This window comes from Pyxicephalus adspersus, chromosome 5 (assembly GCF_032062135.1).
Source record: "Pyxicephalus adspersus chromosome 5, UCB_Pads_2.0, whole genome shotgun sequence".
NCBI classification, from domain to species: Eukaryota; Metazoa; Chordata; class Amphibia; order Anura; family Pyxicephalidae; genus Pyxicephalus; species Pyxicephalus adspersus.
In genome coordinates, this window is record NC_092862.1 from 134,776,004 (window position 1) to 134,795,575 (window position 19,572).

Below are 19,572 nucleotides of genomic sequence, written 5' to 3' on the forward strand. Positions count from 1 at the left end.
CAAATTTTACAACATAGAGGGGCCCTTAAAATAACTTTCAGGTCTTAGAAAACCCCTGACAATAATTACAATATTCACAGCTCACAGTACATTAGCCTGATGGTCAGTGGGTGGAATGCCATCATTACAGATAGCCAGTTAGTTACTAAGTTCATGATCAGGTTGGCCTGATAATGAACTTAATAACCTTTTACCTATATTTATCCCTATATAGAATAAGCTGAATGTGGCACTTTTGTACACATGATTAAATATTTAAACGCCCAGCTGCTTTAGGCCTTAAGTCTTAACCACGCTCTCATATTCCTGACACATATAATTTCCTAGGTATTTTGCTAACAGACATGACTTCATCGGAATCATGTAAGTCTTATATCTGTCTTCTTATGTGTTGAATATCAATGAATACATATAATACAGAAGATCCAACGTATTACTTCATATATACTTATCCATCAAGGACATATCCATTCAATATACTCCAGAAAGCCATCAACATGCCTATGCATCAGAAATATTTAAATTATATTTTATTTATATACACTCAGCAAACACATGTACAAACTCACCTTTTTATATTTAATTTCATTCTTGCTTACCTATATACTACTATATGCTTACCTAAATAATAATACTCCTGAAGAAGTCTGTAGGCGAAACGTGTCGGGCTGAAAGGCGTCTAGTGCTTTTTTCTTTTATAAAATGATGCAATTAGGGAATCCTATGTATAGCAATGGGTGACTTTCCCTAGATTTTAAAAAGGGGCTGGACCTATTCTAAACCACACCTTGTATGTGATTTTTTAATTGATCTTATTACTAATAGACGTTAAATTGCCAGTCAATGAAACCCTATCTCTCCTCTCTCATTTTATTTACTGTACTTTAACTCACACCCATGTGAGTGCGGTTTGTAAGTCTGCACGTTTTATCTTTCCGTTCTAAAGATATTATAAGATATTGCAGATTAGTTATGGACCCCCCAATGAAAAATAAGATTATCTTGGATTTGAAGCAGGCTAAAAGCACCTCTGATGATCACAATCAATGGACCTCATTTAAAAAAGCTCTCCAAGTCTGGAGAGGATACACTTTCACTAACCTGGAATGAATCTGGTCCAGGAATAAAAATATTTGGTAACAAAGAGCAATCTACTTTAGAAAATCCATTACAGGATTGCTGGATCACCCAGCTTTACCAAAGAAACGATATCCTCTCTAGCTTTGGAGAACTTTAATAAATCAGGGCCAATGACTCCAGCAGAGTGGAGGAACTTCTTTTCTGGGGTGGTAAGCAAAGAATAAGTGAACATATTCTTTAGGGTCCATGGCTTCCGTAATGATAAAAAACTACCAGAATCCTGCTGAATTGTCCATGAAGTAAAGATAAGTAATAACTAGATGAGCTGATCCAACGTGCAGTCCTAACCTGCTACATACTGGATAGGCCACCACAATGTCAATGGACCCCATGTGTTGCTGTTCACCAATCCTTGGTTTTGGTGCTTGCATTAATAATTTTTATTAAGCTTTTTTAAATTTGTTTTTATCTGGTGATCCTAAAGGTAACACATTTCCTGCTAGGGTGTCAATGTTCATTTACTGTACTGTATGTAGTAAGAAGAACCCTAGCGTGCTCTCAATATTTAGACTAAAGTCCCCTCTCCATTTCCTCATCTTAAATACCTAGGGATGAGGAGTTTGTAATTGATAGCATTGTTTGAGATTTCAATTCAGTGCACAGCAGGTTACAAGGACACTGGAATTCCATTACCATCAATAGGTAATTTTTATAATTGCAGAAAGTGTACTTAGTCCAAAAAAGGAAACCAATGCACTCCCAAATCTAAGTGCTGGTAAATTGCATTATATATTACATTTTCTGAGTTTAAATATAATTTAAATAAAGCTATGGGCTCCTAATAAATATATTAGGCTTATTTATGACCATCTTGAGATCATATGGAGATTATGTTTCCTTCTATTGAAAGAATGGAAAACAGAGGTGCCAATCTCATTCATGCTATGCTTGCACTAAAATTATTTAACATTCGGCCACACTTAGGCTTATGCTGGGGTGGCAACAATGCTCCTCTGCTCCTAAATTTGAAAAAGAGTAGCCACCCTCATGTATACTGTGCATGCTTGCATTACCATGGGATGTCAATCAGTACCTGGCCACACCCAGCCCTACCCACGATACCTTGATTGACAGCACTGCCTGAAACCCACCCACTATGATCTGCAGTTCTGGGAGGGGGAGCATCTGAGACACAAATGAAGGAGGATTTGGCCCAAGTCAGGAAAGGGAAAAAAAAGTATTTCGGTTGACCAAGGTTTGTCCATCACATAGTAACTCGGACTGGTACTTGCTTACTTACTTTTTGGTATTTATCCATATTTTAGGGTATGCACATGTGGTTTTTGTTATTATGGGTGATGAAGTTGAGACCCATTTGAAGCCAGTCAGCAGATATTCAGCAGATGTCCCTTGAACTAGGAGCTGAGGATATGAAGTCATAGAGAAAGTGATCCGTGCCTATCTCTGTTCTTTTGTATCATGTTTAAAAAAAGAAATCCTGAACTGTAATGATCCCTGCGATGTGCCTTTGAAACCAAACAGATTGAAATTCCAGTTTACAAAGATAAATTCTGGACCTGCGTGGACGAACACAGCGAACAATAAAATGTGATTTATTTTTTGATGAAATGATGTTTGCACTGACTAGAAGAGTCCTCTGATGGCTCATTATGTGCAGCTGACTTTTTGGGTTACAGACATACAGTAATAACGCGTCTTTCATGATTAAGTCATTTGAAATGACACATTTTGTCATTTTTGTGTTTGAATCAGATCTGCAAATTTGGAATTGCCAATCAAAGAGATCAAATATATTTCTTAAAGGGGGACTTCACCGTTAGGACATACACCCGGTGACTGCTGGAGGCCACCAGGAATTTGGCTACCCATAGGAATGGATAGGGAACTGTGTAGAATGGAGAGGAGCTGGAATGCAGATTGCTGAATTGGAGAAAAGGGTAAGTATCAGACCAGACTGCCTGTCCCTAAACTAATGGTGGCTTTATTAAATAAAAGGTAAAGATTAATGAAAGCCTTGTTTTTATATATTATGCAGCCATGCATATAATATGTTGTAGTGAGCTGCCTTCTGCTAGTACACAGGAGTGCCAGACGGTTGTCCTTAGTAGTGCGAGTCTCCAGAATTCCAACCTACCTTATGCATATTAGTTTAAGCAATGACAGTCATGCCCTCTCTACTATATTGTCATTCTCTAGATCAGGGGTCGGCAAACTTTTTGGACTACTAGGCCATTTCAAGCGGTGAAGAAGGCACACTAGGCCTCAAGAAACAAGGTGTCCAAGGAAAAGTTTTTTCCAACCGTGACTGCAAGCAAGCAGCCTCAGTCTTCCGCTCATCTGCAGTGTAGTCTCTGTACGTGTGCGCATGCTTGGCATCGAAATGCCCCTTGAGATTCGACCGCTTGAAAGTTCTGTTGGTGTCGTAGCACACTAAATACAGGGCTTTGTTGCCACGTTGGACGAAGAATAATTCATCAGTCCTTTCGGGGTTGAAGAAACAACGTTCAATGTCAACCTTCCGGAGACTGGTAGCTGCATGTTGCTTCTGCTCTTTAGGCATAGTAATTGGGGTTACTGAGCAGGAACTTGATTATATTGCGGGAACTCACGATAATGCAACAATTCAATTACGCCGGATCCAACAATAAAAAACTAGGGGGCGTTATGCCAGACTCTAGCCTCTGCGTTCCTCCGGAGGTTGCTGAGGGCTCCTCAAGCAATGAGTACTTTGTACCTCTCAGGTCAGGTTAAGTGGAACCAATGATCTTTTTGGCTGTCTGTAAGGTTAACATTCTTCCCAATGGCCACCAATGTAAGAGGCATTCTTCCCACTGACCACCACACTAATGTACTGAGAGCTGTGGATATAGTCATTATCATCATCATCACCAACTTTGTACCCTATCTTAGTGACAGTATTCTGGAAAGTCAGGTCTTTTTGATATCTAGGTACATCCCCAGAAATACATCTCCCAAGAGCCCAGTGTTCATGCAGGTTTCCGGAACAAAAGAGCTGCATTATTTTGCTAGGAAAAAAAATGCCCAAAAGGTAGGGATGACAACACTGGGTGGAATTTTAGTGTAGAAGGATCACTGTGCTGTCAACCCAAACAGGAGTAGACTGGACTGGACTTTGAGCAGAGCACAAGCAGTGATTTTTAAAGGGATAAAACACTGGTAAAAGTGGCATACAATTTAAGTACAATATAAACACATTTGACAGTTGTTTCATTATAAAGACCCAGACAAGAAACCCAGACAAGACCTAAAAGGGGAGGAAAGAGGAACAATTAACATTTATAATATAATTTATAATAAAAGGAAATTACTGTTTAATTGTAAAAGCTAAACACCGAGTAGACTACTGAAAGAATAATATGTCTTTATAGTTGTGTAACAGCAAAATCAACAAAAGGTTTATTTAAGCACATCAGTAATATGAATGTCTATAGCTGGGTAACATACAAGGAATAAAATTACAAACTCTAAGCTCAGGATAAGGCAAAAGATGTAACCAGAATGCAGTTGACTATTTTTTTCCAATCTCAGAAAGAAATATTCATTAGCCAGGAGAAGGATGTGGTGATTAAAAGTTTTTGTACAAGCGACATAGAAAAATGATTAGCCAAATCCAAAAAAGTGGACAATAATTCCTAAAATACTTAAGCTACATTTCAGCCCATTACACATATTTCAGTGAATGTCAATGCACCAATACAGAAGGCTTCTATATTGTTTGATGAAAGCAATTGTAGGGACTGCTACATACCTACTTCCTAACAGTTGCTTTTAGGGTATCATTGTTTGCAATTACAAGACTATGCAAGGGCTTCCATTTGGGGTTGAAGAAAGAACAGTTACTCGGGGGAAGGTCTGGGGAATAGATTGGTAGTACCAATTCAGTCCATCCCATCAACAAAAGTAGCTGTCATTATCACTGAAGATCAACTAGATAATGGTCAAGCTTGAGCTATTGATAACTGTGGCACTATTAATTCTTACATATCATATTAATAATATTATTACACAGTATTTATATAGCGCCGACATATTATGCAGCGCTGTAAAAGTGCATAGTTATATCATTACCTGTCCCTCAAAGGGGCTCACAACCTAAATTCCCTATCATTGTTATATGTCATTACCACAGTCTAAGGTCAATTTTTTGGTTGGAAGCCAATTAACCTAACTGCATGTTTTTGGAATGTGGGAAGAAACCGGAGTACCCGGAGGAAACCCACACAGACACGGGGAGAACCTGCAAACTTCATTATGACAGCACTTTTGTTTAGCAGTATTTTGAGCCGATCATTTCACAGTATCACAGTAAAGTAATACTTGCTACATAAATGGTTACTATCTTTTTTAAAGGTTTATAAAAAAAAATAAGCTACTCTTAATATGAAATAAAAAAATCCACAGAATTCAACTCATTACCTCCAAAATACAGTCTGTTGGAGCTTTCTGATGCCGAGGCATTCATTTATTGATTTTGTCCACAGTCCCAAAACAGTCTGATGGGTTCCCTTGGGAACTTCCATAAAATTTGGATTGGTAAGACCCTTCTTATAATCCTTTCAGTTGTCACAGAAGACTTTATCTTCACCTCTTACCTCGATGCTCATTGATGCCCCCTCCTATCATGTGATACATCCCCCACCTCTTAGATTGTACGCTCTTCAGGACAGGATCCTCCCCTCCTCCTGTGTCACTGTATGTGTCTGTCATTTGCAACCCCTATTTAATGTGCAGCGCTGCCTAATATGTTGGTGCTGTATAAATACTGTTTATTAATATTTTTATTATTTTTTTATTATTATTATTATTATTATTATTAATAATGATAGTATAAAAAAATAATCGGCTTTCCCCTAACTTTGTGTGACAATGACAATTACCAGTAGGACATACAGAGAGGGTGAATCTACCCTGATGGTCCAAACTGGCACACAATATATACAATGGAATACAAAATAGGACATCATTTCTCACCAACCAAATACAACATTTTATTGCCCCAACTGCCTGTCGTACTTTAGTTTGCAGTAAATAATTTTCTCATTTTTATATGATGTGCTGGTGACATTCTGCTATTTGTTGGACTTCTTTGATAAAAATTATCTATTTTTAAGTCTCCCGCTGTGGTTATTAATTTTGGGGGATGAAGACAGCAATAAATGATTAAATATATAATTTAAATATTCATCATTAATTTATTTACCAAAATTCTTATCAACAAACATATAATGGGCAATATAACATGTATGCACATTTGATTCATGAGGCCCTGTCCTGTTTTATTGTTAGATGTGATGATCGCATAGCCCAGCTATTCTGTAGGAGATAAACCTATAACAGAATAACTAAAGGCCCATGCATTATAAAGGAAGGGTAAGGCTCTCTGTAGGATGTATGATGGTAATGGAAATACTGTACAGTAATGACATATAGAATTCTCTATCCTTCCCAGATGAAAGAGGTCTGGCCTTTGGGGTTCATGATGGGTTCATATTTACAGTAAATGCAATTAAACATGGAGGGAAAGATGGACGCTGAACATTATCACTTGGTACAGACAGTAAATCACTGAGATAAAATATGTGGTGAGTCTGAAACTGGAAAAGGCCACTTATAATGGATTCCAACATTTCCTCCTGTCGGATCATCAGTCACTGCTCAGGAGTTCAGAGGGGGTCTGGTATGAAGTGTTAAAGGGAATGTGAAATAACATCACGCTGTTACAGAATGATTGAAGCGTTGTGGCATCACTGTTACCATACCAGATAGGAGATAGGGAAGGATAGGGAAGATTTTGTAAATGGAATCATTTAGAGACTGGATAAAGATTTAGAACAAAATAACTTTTTATTTTACTTTATTATAACTGAATATAGATACACCAAACAATAGTACAACTATGGAGCAAAGAGGGACAGTCTTTCCGATTTATGAAGAGTTGGGAGATATGCTTTTATATTTTTTAAAGAGAACCTGCCATGAGAGTTGTTAGCTGGCACAGATGAGGCTCCCGAATATTACTGGAGGTTTCTGATTTCCTAATTGTGATATACATTTGCAGATTCAGTTGTCCCACATCTGGGGATGGCCTCCTCCATTTTTGGTTGGGGGCCTTGTATTGTACAGAAAAGAACCATCTTGCCGTTATTGTCTTCTTCCTCTATTGGCAGTGGTGAATTGATAGTAGTGGCTGGCCAGTTGTAGCTTCTCCAACCTCTGGTAACAATTCCTGACATGTCCCCTATATTTTGTTGGAGGCACAGGCAATCATGGAAATATTTCTTCTATATTACAGTTATGGGGGCAACCATAAATTATTGATGGCTATGGTGATAAAAAATCAGATTTCCTCATTGGGAACCCAAATGGTAATAAAAACCTGCAAACATTTCTAACTCTTCCCTACTTCATCTAAAACGTTATGATTAGCTATTCTTTAAAAGAAAGCCAATAAAAATGAAAAAAATTACAATGGCTTTTGACTACCTTGTTAAAATGCTGGCTTTATGGCTGCCATCTTTTTATTTTTTGGGTTGTTGACCTTGGTTGGCAGCTCGGGTCTTATGATTTACAACTTTTGCCAATTGTATGTTTGTGGTCAGTGACTCAAAATGTAACAAAGCTGGTGACACCAAGACAACAATATTTAAAAGGAGGGGTCTTTGATGAATATTGTTCACATTCAGACATTGAGGCAAGTCTTCTAGCACAGGACTCTCACTGCTCACTCCAGCGGGGGCAGTTGGCTGTCTGCAGCAACTCACATGTACAATATTGAAATTTTATGCAGGAACATCCAGCCCTGCATGGCAGATGTTGTTACATCACAGAACAAATGCAGACACCAATAATTCTCTGTTCAGGCAAGAAGTTTCCTCTGCTATTATGTGTATAGTGCTGTACCCAGCATTCTGGGAAGCGGTCTGTTTAATGTATTCATCTTGTGAAAAGTTCAGAGCAGAAGCCTCTGACTGCAAGAAGTCTATTGTGAGCCAGATGATGCTTTGACACAGATGGTGCCATCCTACCGGAAAGAAAAACAGATGAAGGAATTGAAGGGAGCACTGTGATCTCTGGGATAGGCAATATACTGTATACCTGTATTTATCACAGTAAGTATCAATGTCTGGTATATGCTCTGAGACACCACCTAAAAAAAGATCTTTTGGGTCCATTGGGATCTACGTTGTCCTAAAAAGACTGCAGCCAGGTTTACTGAAGGTTGCAGATAAAATAACAAAACAGCAAAAAAAAAAACCTTGCCTGTCCGGCACTTACTATACATGAGACGCCCCTGTCTATAAGCTGGAGGGCTTCTCACTGTCAGCTTAAAACCAAGCTTAAGCTGTGTGAAAGAGCTCCAGACAGAGCTCTTTCACACAGACCCCTGTCTGTGTCTCCAAACAGAGCTGAACTACTGACTGAGCTCCTGGCTCTATGTTATATTTCCACCCTCAGTGCTTCTTCATTAATTTCCTCACAGGTGAGAGTCTTCCACCTGCTATTTCACACAGGAGAGGAATCTTGGGCAAATTACTTCCCATAAAAGAGGAATCCTGGGCAAAAACATCTCCCCGGTGCCACCGGTTTCATCTTCTGGTTCTGGTCACGTGACCCCATGTGTTGGTCAGTCCAAGTTCTAATGGTTGGCTGGTTCTACCCTAACTTTAGTGCGCTACTCTTTGATCCACTATTGATAACATGGCTAATCATCTGCACTGGTCAGAACCCGAAGCACCAGCACATGGAAATTTAACACATTTCAATAAAACTTGTTAAAAGAGAAATTCGGCAGGAAATGCTGACCACGTACTGAAAAATACAACTTGGCTGTTAAGTTGATTTTAATACTTTAGGGGAGGTTCAAATTGAGCAATCCTAACAGCCCTTGGAGGCAAACCGCTTGGACACCCACAACACAGTGCTGGCTCTAAACGAACCTGCACATTTGACAGTATACTGTAATGACTGGTACTGCACAAGGGTGCCCTGCTCATTCTCCTTGCGGCTGGTGCAGTTAGATCTAAACTTTAATTTTTTACCAAAATTAATTTTACAAAAAACATTTTATACAGGTAAACACTGAACTGAAACTCTTTATAGACCATCTAAATCAACAGTCGCCAATAGGTGGTCCACAGCTCTGGCCGGTGCGCACCGAGCAGGGTCAGGGGAAGGACCTCAGGGCAGTGGCTGGGTTGTGCCTCTGGACAAAGCCCGTTCACTCTCCCACTGCAGGCTCAGACCTGCGATGGGAGAAGTTCTGCCATCATGACGTCACTATGGAGGAACTTCCCCTTTGGGTAACACCTGGCTCCCCAGGAATATGCGGTTCAGAGTCAGTAAGTTTAGTGGTCTCTGGGTTCTAAAAAAGGTTGGTGACCACTCATCCAAAGGAGGACAATTGAGGTAGGGGAAGTCATCTTTCTGATTTATTTACTTTTTGTAATTTGAATTTGAGCTATTGAGCTTTATAGTCAACAAAAATTTTTAAACAAAGAAAAAAAACAAGAAATAGCCTAGGGATCCAATTAAAGAAAGTGCAAATATGAAATATTTTTATGTAGTATTTCATACCTACATACAATGTAATATAAATTGTATGTATAATGTATATTTATTAAACCTAATATGGGAAATATATACAAAACCCTGAACCAGGAACAAGAATTCAATTTAAAATATGCTGGATGGGTAAGGGTGGCACAGGGGCAGGACCTGAGGGCGTCAATAGGAGAAGATGTGGGAACTGTCGATCTTATTGTTTTGCCCAGCTAGAGTTGAGCTGTAACATTTCTATAACATATATGATTTTGACAAAAAAAAACAAAAACAAAAAGCATTTTACATCTAGACAGGAAATGATAAAAAAACAAGGAAATACTTCTTATGATTTGCTTGCCCCCAATCTCATTTTCTCAATAAACAAAGATGTTTTGCTTTAGAAGAGGGAGGAAGACAGGATGCTGAAATTTCCTTTTCTGTTGACAACTGAATTTATTGCTGTACAGCAGAGGAGAGTTAAAATAGATCTAAACATAATCAGTAAAATCTCATATAAATATTACATTTTTTTTCATTTACAATTTTTGTTCTGTCTTTTTAAAATGTTTGTCTTTCATTGTAAGAATACCTGGTGATGACCAAAGCTCCATTACTACCTGACAATTGCACAGCTCTTGCTGCAACTCAGGGATACAGGTTAATCAGAGTGAATAATATACACTTCTTTACTGAATACGACTGCAGTTGTTAAAGCTACTTCTAGAATAAGATATAATATACCATTTAGTTTTGGGTCAGAAGACACATATTTAGGCATTTCTGTACAGCAATGGTTCCCAACCGGGGTTCCTCCAGAGGTTGCTAGGGCTTCCTTGAGCAATGAGCAAGTTGTACCTCTCAGGTCAGTTTCCCCATGTTAAAAAGGTTGGGAAAATCTGGTGTACAGTTTAAGGGTCCATTCACATCTGTCTTGAGGGGTGCAATAACATGTGTGTTGTGGTTCCATTCATTGTCAATTGAATACCAATGCATAAACTAAACCCAACATGTAAGACAGGTGTGAATCCTGTCACCAACTTATAAACTGTAAAAGCAAAGTATGTAAAAGCAAAGAAAAATCAAATACTTTTTTATTAAAAATGTTTATGCACCTGAAATGTGCTAAAAAAAAATCATAATTTTACTGTGCCTGGCACACTCTTTTATTGGTTGGATTTCAATCATAGAAGTTTAGCATCATGTAGGTGCATTAGCACAGCTTTCTGTTGTAAGTAAGCTGTATACAGTGCTCTGCCAGCCCCTTTCCCTTGCTATGATCTGCTTGTATTGCAAAGAGCACAAAGAGCCAGTGATCATATCACTAGATGTAAAACTTGTGCAGAATGGTGGCTCGGTGGATAGCACTCTGGCCTTTGCAGCGCTAGGTCCCAGGTTTGAATATTGGTCAGGACAACATCTGCAAGAAGTTTGTGTATTCTATCTGTGTTTGCATGGGTTTTCAAAGCCATGAAAAAAAAATGAATTAACTTCCCCTTCCGCTTGTAGCTGGGTCTACAAGGACTGTTTCCCTAGCGTTTAACCTGAGGCATTAAAAGCCCATGTCTAAACGTCCAATAGGCCAGTCTACGCCAGGTCGTTTCCTTGAGGCACGTTTTGACCAATATAGATAACGCTCCATGCAACGTTTTAAAAACAAAAACGTGGGGTTAACGCAGGAAAACATGTCCATTGATTTCAATAGAGGTGTTTAACCCATTTATAAATGCTTGAAAAGATAATCACGATAAAACGCGGCATAGACGTGTTCCAGCGGTTTAAAGGCAAGTTTAAAAATGCTTTCATTTCAAGCATGGGCTTTTAAAGCCTCAGGTAAACGCTCTAAAAAGTCCATATAGACCCAGTTTTAATGAAGTACAGTTAGGCCATGTATATTTGGACAGAGACAACTTTTTTCTAATTTTGGTTCTGTACATTACCACAATTAATTTTAAATGAAACAACTCAGATGCAGTTGAACTGCAGACTTTCAGCTTTAATTCAGTGGGTTGAACAAAAAGATTGCATAAAAATGTGAGGAACTAAAACCTTTTTTTTACACAATCACTTCATTTCAGGGGCCCAAAAGTAATTGGACAAATTAAAAAGCTGAAAATAAAATGTTCATTTCTAATACTTGGTTGAAAACCCTTTACTGGTAATGTCAGCCTGTAGTCTTGAACTCATGGACATCTCCAGATGCTGGGTTTCCTCCTTTTTAATGCTCTGCCAGGCCTTTACTGCAGTGGCTTTCAGTTGCTGTTTGTTTGTGGGCCTTTCTGTTCGAAGTTTAGTCTTCAACAAGTGAAATGCATGCTCAATTGGGTTCAGATCAGGTGACTGACTCGGCCATTCAAGAATATTCCACTTCTTTGCTTTAATAAACTCCTGGGTTGCTTTGGTTGTATGTTTTGTATCATTGTCCATCTGTATTATGAAATAATTAATTCGGCTGCTTCTGTCCTGTGTCACATCATGAATAAACACTAGTGTCCCAGTGCCACTGGCAGCCATGCAAGCCCAAGCCATCACACTGCCTCCGCCATGTTTTACAGATAATGTGCTATGCTTTAGATCATGAGCTGTTCTACCCCTTTCTCCATACTTTTTTCCATTTTACCATTTAACTAATTTTGGTAAAGGTTGATCTTGGTTTCATCTGTCCAAAGAATGTTTTTCTAAAACTGTGCTGGCTTTTTTAGATGTTTTTGAGCAAGGTCCAATCTAGCCTTTCTATTCTTGAGGCTTATGAGTGGCTTGCACCTTGCAGGTCACCCTCTGTATTTACTTGCATGCAGTCTTCTCTTTATGGTAGACTTGGATATCGATAAGCCTACGTCCTGGAGAGTGTTGGTCACTTGGTTGGCTGTTGTGAAGGGGTTTCTCTTCACCATGGAAATAATTCTCTGATCATCCACCACTGTTGTCTTCCGTGGACGTCCAGGTCTTTTGGTGTTGCCGAGTTCACCAGTACTTTGTTTCTTTCTCATGATGTACCAAACTATAGATTTTGCCACTCCTAATATTGTAGCAATTTCTCGGATGGGTTTTTTCTGTTTTTGCAGCTTAAGGATAGCTTGTTTCACCTGCATGGAGCGCTCCTTTGACCGCATGTTGTCTGTTCACAGTAAAATCTTCCACATACAAGCACCCCGCCCAATCAGCTCCAGGTCTTTTATCTACTTGATCTTGATCTAATTGATAATGACATAACGAAGGAATTGCCCACACCAGCCCATGAAATAGCCTTCGAGTCAATTGTTCCAAATACTTTTGAGACCCTGAAATGAAGTGATTGTGTAAAAAAAGGCTTTAGTTCCTCACACTTTTAAGCAATCATTTTGTTCAACCCACTGAATTGAAGCTGAAAGTCTGCAGTTCAACTGCATCTGAGATGTTTCATTTAAAATTAACTGTGGTAATGTACAGAACCAAAATTAGAAAAATGTTGTCCCTGTCCAAATATTTATGGACCTAACTGTATAACTATGATAGGGACATTAGATTGTAAACTCCTTTGAGGAACAGTTGTGTGTAAAACATTGTGTAATATGTCAGCTCTATATAAATACAAGTTAATAATAAAATAAGGTAAGAAAACAAACGGTTTTATTTAATAATATAATTAGCATAAATATAAAGAGAAAAGGAAATAATCAGGGAATGCAAAATGAATATTACCTTGTATCACATATTAAACTTCAGATTAAAATAAAAAACTTGGTCTCATGGATCAGAAAAAAAAAAGTTTATTTAAAGGCCAGCAGTCAGATTGTAATAAATAGTGGACTGTTATCTCATATTAGGTGCACTTCACGCTTTATACAGTTATAATGCTGCACCGGCATTTCCTTCAATTTTGGAAGAGCCTGGTGAGAATTTATTTGGCAAGAGTAAGAAATATAATTAAAAAAACAATAGTTTATACAGTACTTGGGAAAATTATCTGTAATACATTGAAAAAAATATACTTATAAGCAAGAAAACCTAAAAAACAAACCTTATACATAAAAGACATACTAATAACATATATGTATGTAAAAGTTCTGTTTGACATTTTTTTTTTATTTTGAACAAGGAACATCCAATATTTTCTCTGTGTGTACCCATTTTAGGTTGAAGGTGGTTGCTGACAGTAAGCTGTGTGCAGGAAACCCATTCACCTTTTACAACTTCAATTTACCTCTTTTTGGTGCTGATGAGCTGAAACATTTACATATTAAAGAACACCATTCTTTGCTATCCATAATGTATTTTAAAGTTACCAAGTAAGCTTCCTCCTAACCCATATTATTACCAGCAACCAGCTTCCCCCACTTCTGCTGATTGCTTGATATGAATAATTGACACGTCTTTTGGAAGTTTCAATATGTAACACTTTGTGCCTTATGCTTCCTGGATGTCAGTAGTTTATAGGGTACCTAAATAATACTTTAAATTAATAGAAGGTCTCAATTTATTTACAAAGTCAGTTCATAGAGTGGTCTTCTACAGTCCAAAAAAAAGCAAAATATGTTAGTGTTACTGAGAAAATTAGGCTGTGTAGAGGCTAAGTACATATAAATACTTTGAGATTTAGGAATCATCACAAGTATTTTTTTGACAATGGAAAGAAAAAAAAGGAAAGTAACCTTTGCCATGGTCAAGGTCAATTTAGTAAGTACATTACATCTATTCATGAAGGCTACAGCAGATCTCTGAGGTTCACAGTTTTACCCAAGAATGGCCAGATGTCTTCATGTCCTTTAAGCTTGTAAGGCAGAACCCAAGGGTTCCTCTAGAGGTTGCTGGGGTGGCTTTAGGCAAAGAGCCTCCAAGGTCAGTTTAGGTGACACCAATGATCTTTTTGGCTATCGGTAAAGTTGACATTCATCCCTGGGTTGCGTTAACCTTTTAGGTCTTGTTGGTAGGCCTTTAAAGCCTCACAGCCAATTTATGCATGATTTAAGCTCAATTTGAAGCAAATAGATCATGCCCATCTAAAGTACCCGTAAACCTATGCACCAGCACTGGACACAGTTCTTGCCACATGCAGGCTGACAGAAATACACTTTTTCTATATACTTGTTACAGCCTCTGCTTTAAAGATTTTAAGTTTAATGTCCAAAAAACTCAAACTGGCTGCAAAAAGTTATGCCTCAGCTGCTTTAAAGAGACACATGTTTTATAGATGAAAAAGACCTCAAATAATGGTAGAACAAATAAGACCCTAAGGGAAGGGCCCTATTGGCCTTATACAGAAAAACTCTTATAATTATAAAATATTGCCCAGCTATGTTGATACTCCTTCAATTGCTCAGTTTTAGACGACTGGAAGCTTCCAATGTGACACCAGCTTTGGGAAAGGTTATGAGTTGGGTGTAGGGGAATCAGAGTATCACACACAAGTTCTCAGCCTCAACCTTATTCAACACTTTAGAGATAAACTGGAATATGGATTGTGAGCTAGACCCTTATATCTGACATCAACACTCACTTTTTTGGACATTCAAACTCCAAACGTTTCTGAAAAGCCTTCTCAAAAGACTGATATAGACACAACAGAAGGAGGCCGACTCCATATTAATACTCAAGGGTTCACTGGCGTTTTGGCAACTACAAACGATCGGGCTAAAAGCAGCTTTCCTAAAGAGGCAGGTTTAGACTCATCTGATGCAACTTCAAATGCTTTTCACTACAATGGGGAGTACCTGTTTCCAAGTCAATATCAAACAAGGTTTGAACGCATTACAAGTTTTGGTTAATGGTAAAACTGTCCCAAAACACTAAACATGTAGATACAATAAACCTACAAAAAATCTGCACACAGTACTTGCAATTCAGGTTGTGATATTCCAAAATTAGCACAAGACCATTTACAGGATAGTAGCAGTAGTGGTATTCTAGCCACGTCGTAATTGTAGATCTTACGACTAGAAAGAATTGTCGTGGACTAAATGTTACAACACTATGAAAATTAATAGAAATGTCTAGAATTAAGATGTGGTTAGTATACTACAATCCTGTGAATGGCCTTGAATTAATTTTGAGATGAAACAGCTTGAACCGCAAGAGCTCTTCTTTTTGTGGATTTACTAAATTACACCCTGGTTAAACATATGGGGCCAGATCACTGCAAAATGCCTAACTAGGTGTGTGGTCAACTACCCATGCTGACAAAACATGTGGGAAAAGGCTTCTCCTTAGAACCTAAGCGATACAATAGTGGAACTGTACCATTCACTGAAAGAGCTTTTATAAGATTCTGAATTTAAGTTCCGTTATTAAAATTGGTGTTTCTGATACTGATGAAAAGGTCTTGGGAGCAATCAATAGTTAATGAATAAACTCAATGTATATACAGGAATAATACTTTCAGAATCAATACTTTTATCCAGAGGGATTTCCAGTTAACAGAATCCGTCCCTCAAAGTAGCACTGTTTAAAAAGTAAGCCAGCCTAGAATTGTTATTTGAGTTTAGGTGTACAAAGGTCATGTCTACCACCACCCATTACTTATTATTGGAACACCCACAAAATCGATAATGGCCCTTTATATACTTTCCCTTCTTATTTTTGACTGATCTTTATTGGCCCTGCTACTGTATATTAAATCCTATGAAGAAGACATCATGGACAATGGGATCAAGATAATTTATGGTCATGGAATGCCGAGGTAGGAGGCTCAGGTGTCAAAATTTCTTCTAAGGTCCTACAGAGCTTTAAAAAAAAAAACAAAAAAAAACAACAACAAAAAAAGGCCAGAGTGGTAAAAAAATTGTCCATCCAAAAAAAGATATCTGGTTTGGGTGGACTATCCCTTTAAAATTGGTCCCAAGAAGCTCAGTTTAGTGATGGAGGTCGATCTGTGTTCCAGAGAAGCTCTACAAATGGCCATTTGGTCTGTAGACAGCGCTTGATTGGAGTATCGTCTGTCTGGAGTCTGGGGTCCTCAAATCCCATGACGGCTGACCCTTCAATGTAGGTGACCTGATATAGAAAGATGAATGTAACAGCATGGTCAATAGAGATATTGGAACACATATCTGCATTAAATCATTCATTACAGTGAATATGTTCAATGCATGTGGTATTTGGTTTGAATTGGGTGACATTGGCCGAAGTACTATGACGTCCCCTTTTAAGTTCCTTCAGATAGTCTTTGCAGATTTAGATCTCCTGAGTTATGTACCTGCTTGAGTGTCAACAGGCTTCTCAATAGAAGTGTCTTGAAAATCTTCACACAGATCCTAACCAAAGTGCAGCAGGAAATCTAGAGCTGTAAAATCTTTCACAGACATTAGATCACTGTTATTTATTCCAGCCAATAATGACCAGATGTGGAATCCCCAGACCTGTGTAGACATTTTTTTACTAGGATAAGAACTGCTTCAAAATGATATACCCTGGCTTATCTCTAATTATTCTCTAAGACTGGACAACCTCTCTAAAAGTGCGTCTGTTTAATGTATAAATAGGTACAACAAGCTTGTGAGTTTAGATCTTGATCATTCTGCAGAAAAATTGTTCAGATTTAATGGCTCCACTCCATATTTTTTAATATTACAATAATTTCAATAGCTGCTCTGGTTACATTGCTCATCGCTGCTTTTCTGCTGTCCCCTATGAGCTAACTGCTTCTGATCATCAAATCCTTTCTTTTCCATCCGATTTTGTGAGCACTGCAGGTGCATATTCATGCTACCTGGTGTTTCCACTACTCCTGGACAGTTAGAATGTGAATGCTGATATCCAGAAGTAAGAAGTATAAAGCGAAAAAACAGCAGTTTCTGGAAATGCAGGGAAAGGACATTATTATGGCATAGAGTTAAGTGCAGTTAAGCACTTTGTTATCAGTGCACATGTACTTTGGATTTTACTGTGCAAAGTTCCACAAACTGTTAATCCTGCCAGTAAAGTCCTCCTAATGCATCGTCTTGTAACGGGTAGGCAACAATGCTGCACTGCTCTTGAACTGAGAGAAGATTGGTCCCTTTAATGTAGGTTGTGCCTGTTTGCTCTACAATGGACTGAAATAAATGTATAGGGGGTTAAGTTATCGGCATTTTCACTGCTAATTCGGTACCAGCAAAAAAACAGGCAACAAAAAAAGAAACCTATCAGAGTGCAATTTAAAAGCTCCTTCTGCAACAAAAAACCAGGGTGCCTTTTAGAGAGCGACAGACTTTTCTCGTTCTAGAGAATGGTGCCTGGACAGGTTAGAATATATTCACCTAAAACTTGACAAATGAACTTGAAATATGGTATGTGTGTTATTGTGACACAATACAACCCTTGTGTTATACAGAAGATGAGGGGGTTCTAAAGTTAATAAAAAAAAAACTAGGCAGGGCTAAAAACACTGCTTGGCATTTCAGTGCTGCAAAAGTAGATTAGCTCAAACAAAAAATTAAGATCTCTCCGACTTAACAGGATCACCAAGTATTTTTCTGTACTTGCAGCACTTATAAAGTGACAAACATGGGGTAATTACTATGTGCAGCAGAGGATAACTTTTTTTTTTCCCCAGACATACACTTTATTATAATTCTTTTTGAGGACAATGAGAACAAAGTAACATGATAACTTAATTCTGCTGTCATACACTCAAAGATTCCACAATTCAATAATCCTCCTAATTTATATTATTCTGTCTGCTTCATGGGACACATTACTGGAACTTTTTAATGAAGACTCAAAGCAGAAGATGACATTCAGCCAATGGCATGACACAAAATGTCCCATCGAAGCCACTCCCTTTGCTGGTCCCTATTTATTGTTTCTAATACCATGGAGACAGCATCACATCATTAGTTACACGCTGGAATTATTCTTTGAAGGCATTTAGCAGTAACCAGAGCCAGCAATTCAGCAAACAAGGTTATATATAATGGATGTTCATGGAAAAACATTTCCCCAAAAAGGTATGAGAACATGTTGTCTTTAATTCACTGAAACAATTTTAAAATTGATCATATTCTATAATTCTGCTTTAAATTTAAATGTGGCACAGTACGCCATTCTATGCATCTTGCAAACAATACAAGCCTAAATTAAAGCGATAGTAAATATAACGGCAAATTAAAGTGTATATATGCAACAAAACTGGGAAAGTCACCGGTGGGACTTACAGCCTGGTGATTGGATGCTTAGGCATCATGGATGGAAGATGAGCGTCTCCTTGGGGCATTCCAATGCAATCCTGATGGCTAAGTTTTGAAGAATCAAAGTAAAGATGGGAGGGTGAACATATATGAAAACCTATTGCTTACTTTGGCAAATACCAGTGCCTCTTTATAGCTTACATAAAAAAGTGTGGGCAGGATGATTAATATTATAAATGGAATGCCATACTAAATATTTGACGACTGCCACTGATGGGACTCATTTGAAAACACTAGTTGCCTGGCTTTTATATATTTAAATCACAAACCAAAAGAAAAGCTTGGAGTATAAATAGGAGTGTCAGGAAAATGTCTGAATTCCTAATACTTGTTCTACCTGGGAGATGATGAAGAATTAAAAACAAAGCATCAGCATCCAAGGAACTAACACTCTCAGCATTGACACTTTTCTCAATATGGAGTCACTTTAAGCCTGAATTGCAGGGAAGGATAAAAATATAATAAATAATTTTAAAATAATTTAAATTAATTTTTAAATGAATGAAGTAATACATTTGCATTTAAGTGGGAATCAAACTCCTGGAAACTGCTGTAGAGCAGCAGTGAGATTGGAAAGGGAGCAGCCAATCAGATAAATCACTTGCACATGTGCTTAGAAGGGTGGTGGGACAGGAATGTAAGAAGTGTGGTGGACGGCTGCAGCACAAATCAAAGGTTGTTTGGTGGGCTTGGGTGTTGCTTTTACAGAAAGTTTATCAGGCTGTGTAGGAGAGTGGTGAATATTTTAGATCTGCAAGGACAGAAACAC

General features: G+C 38.1%; 1 protein-coding gene across 1 annotated transcript in view; it reads right to left on the reverse strand.

The window, feature by feature from the left end:
- Window positions 1–13,252: 13,252 nt before the first annotated feature.
- MINDY3 (MINDY lysine 48 deubiquitinase 3) overlaps window positions 13,253–19,572 on the reverse strand; it is an 80,885-nt gene continuing 74,565 nt past the window's right edge. The window contains exon 16 of the mRNA XM_072413423.1: window positions 13,253–16,629. Within this exon, the coding sequence (XP_072269524.1) occupies window positions 16,483–16,629 (147 nt within the window). The 3' untranslated portion in view covers window positions 13,253–16,482. The remainder of the gene's footprint in view (window positions 16,630–19,572) is intronic.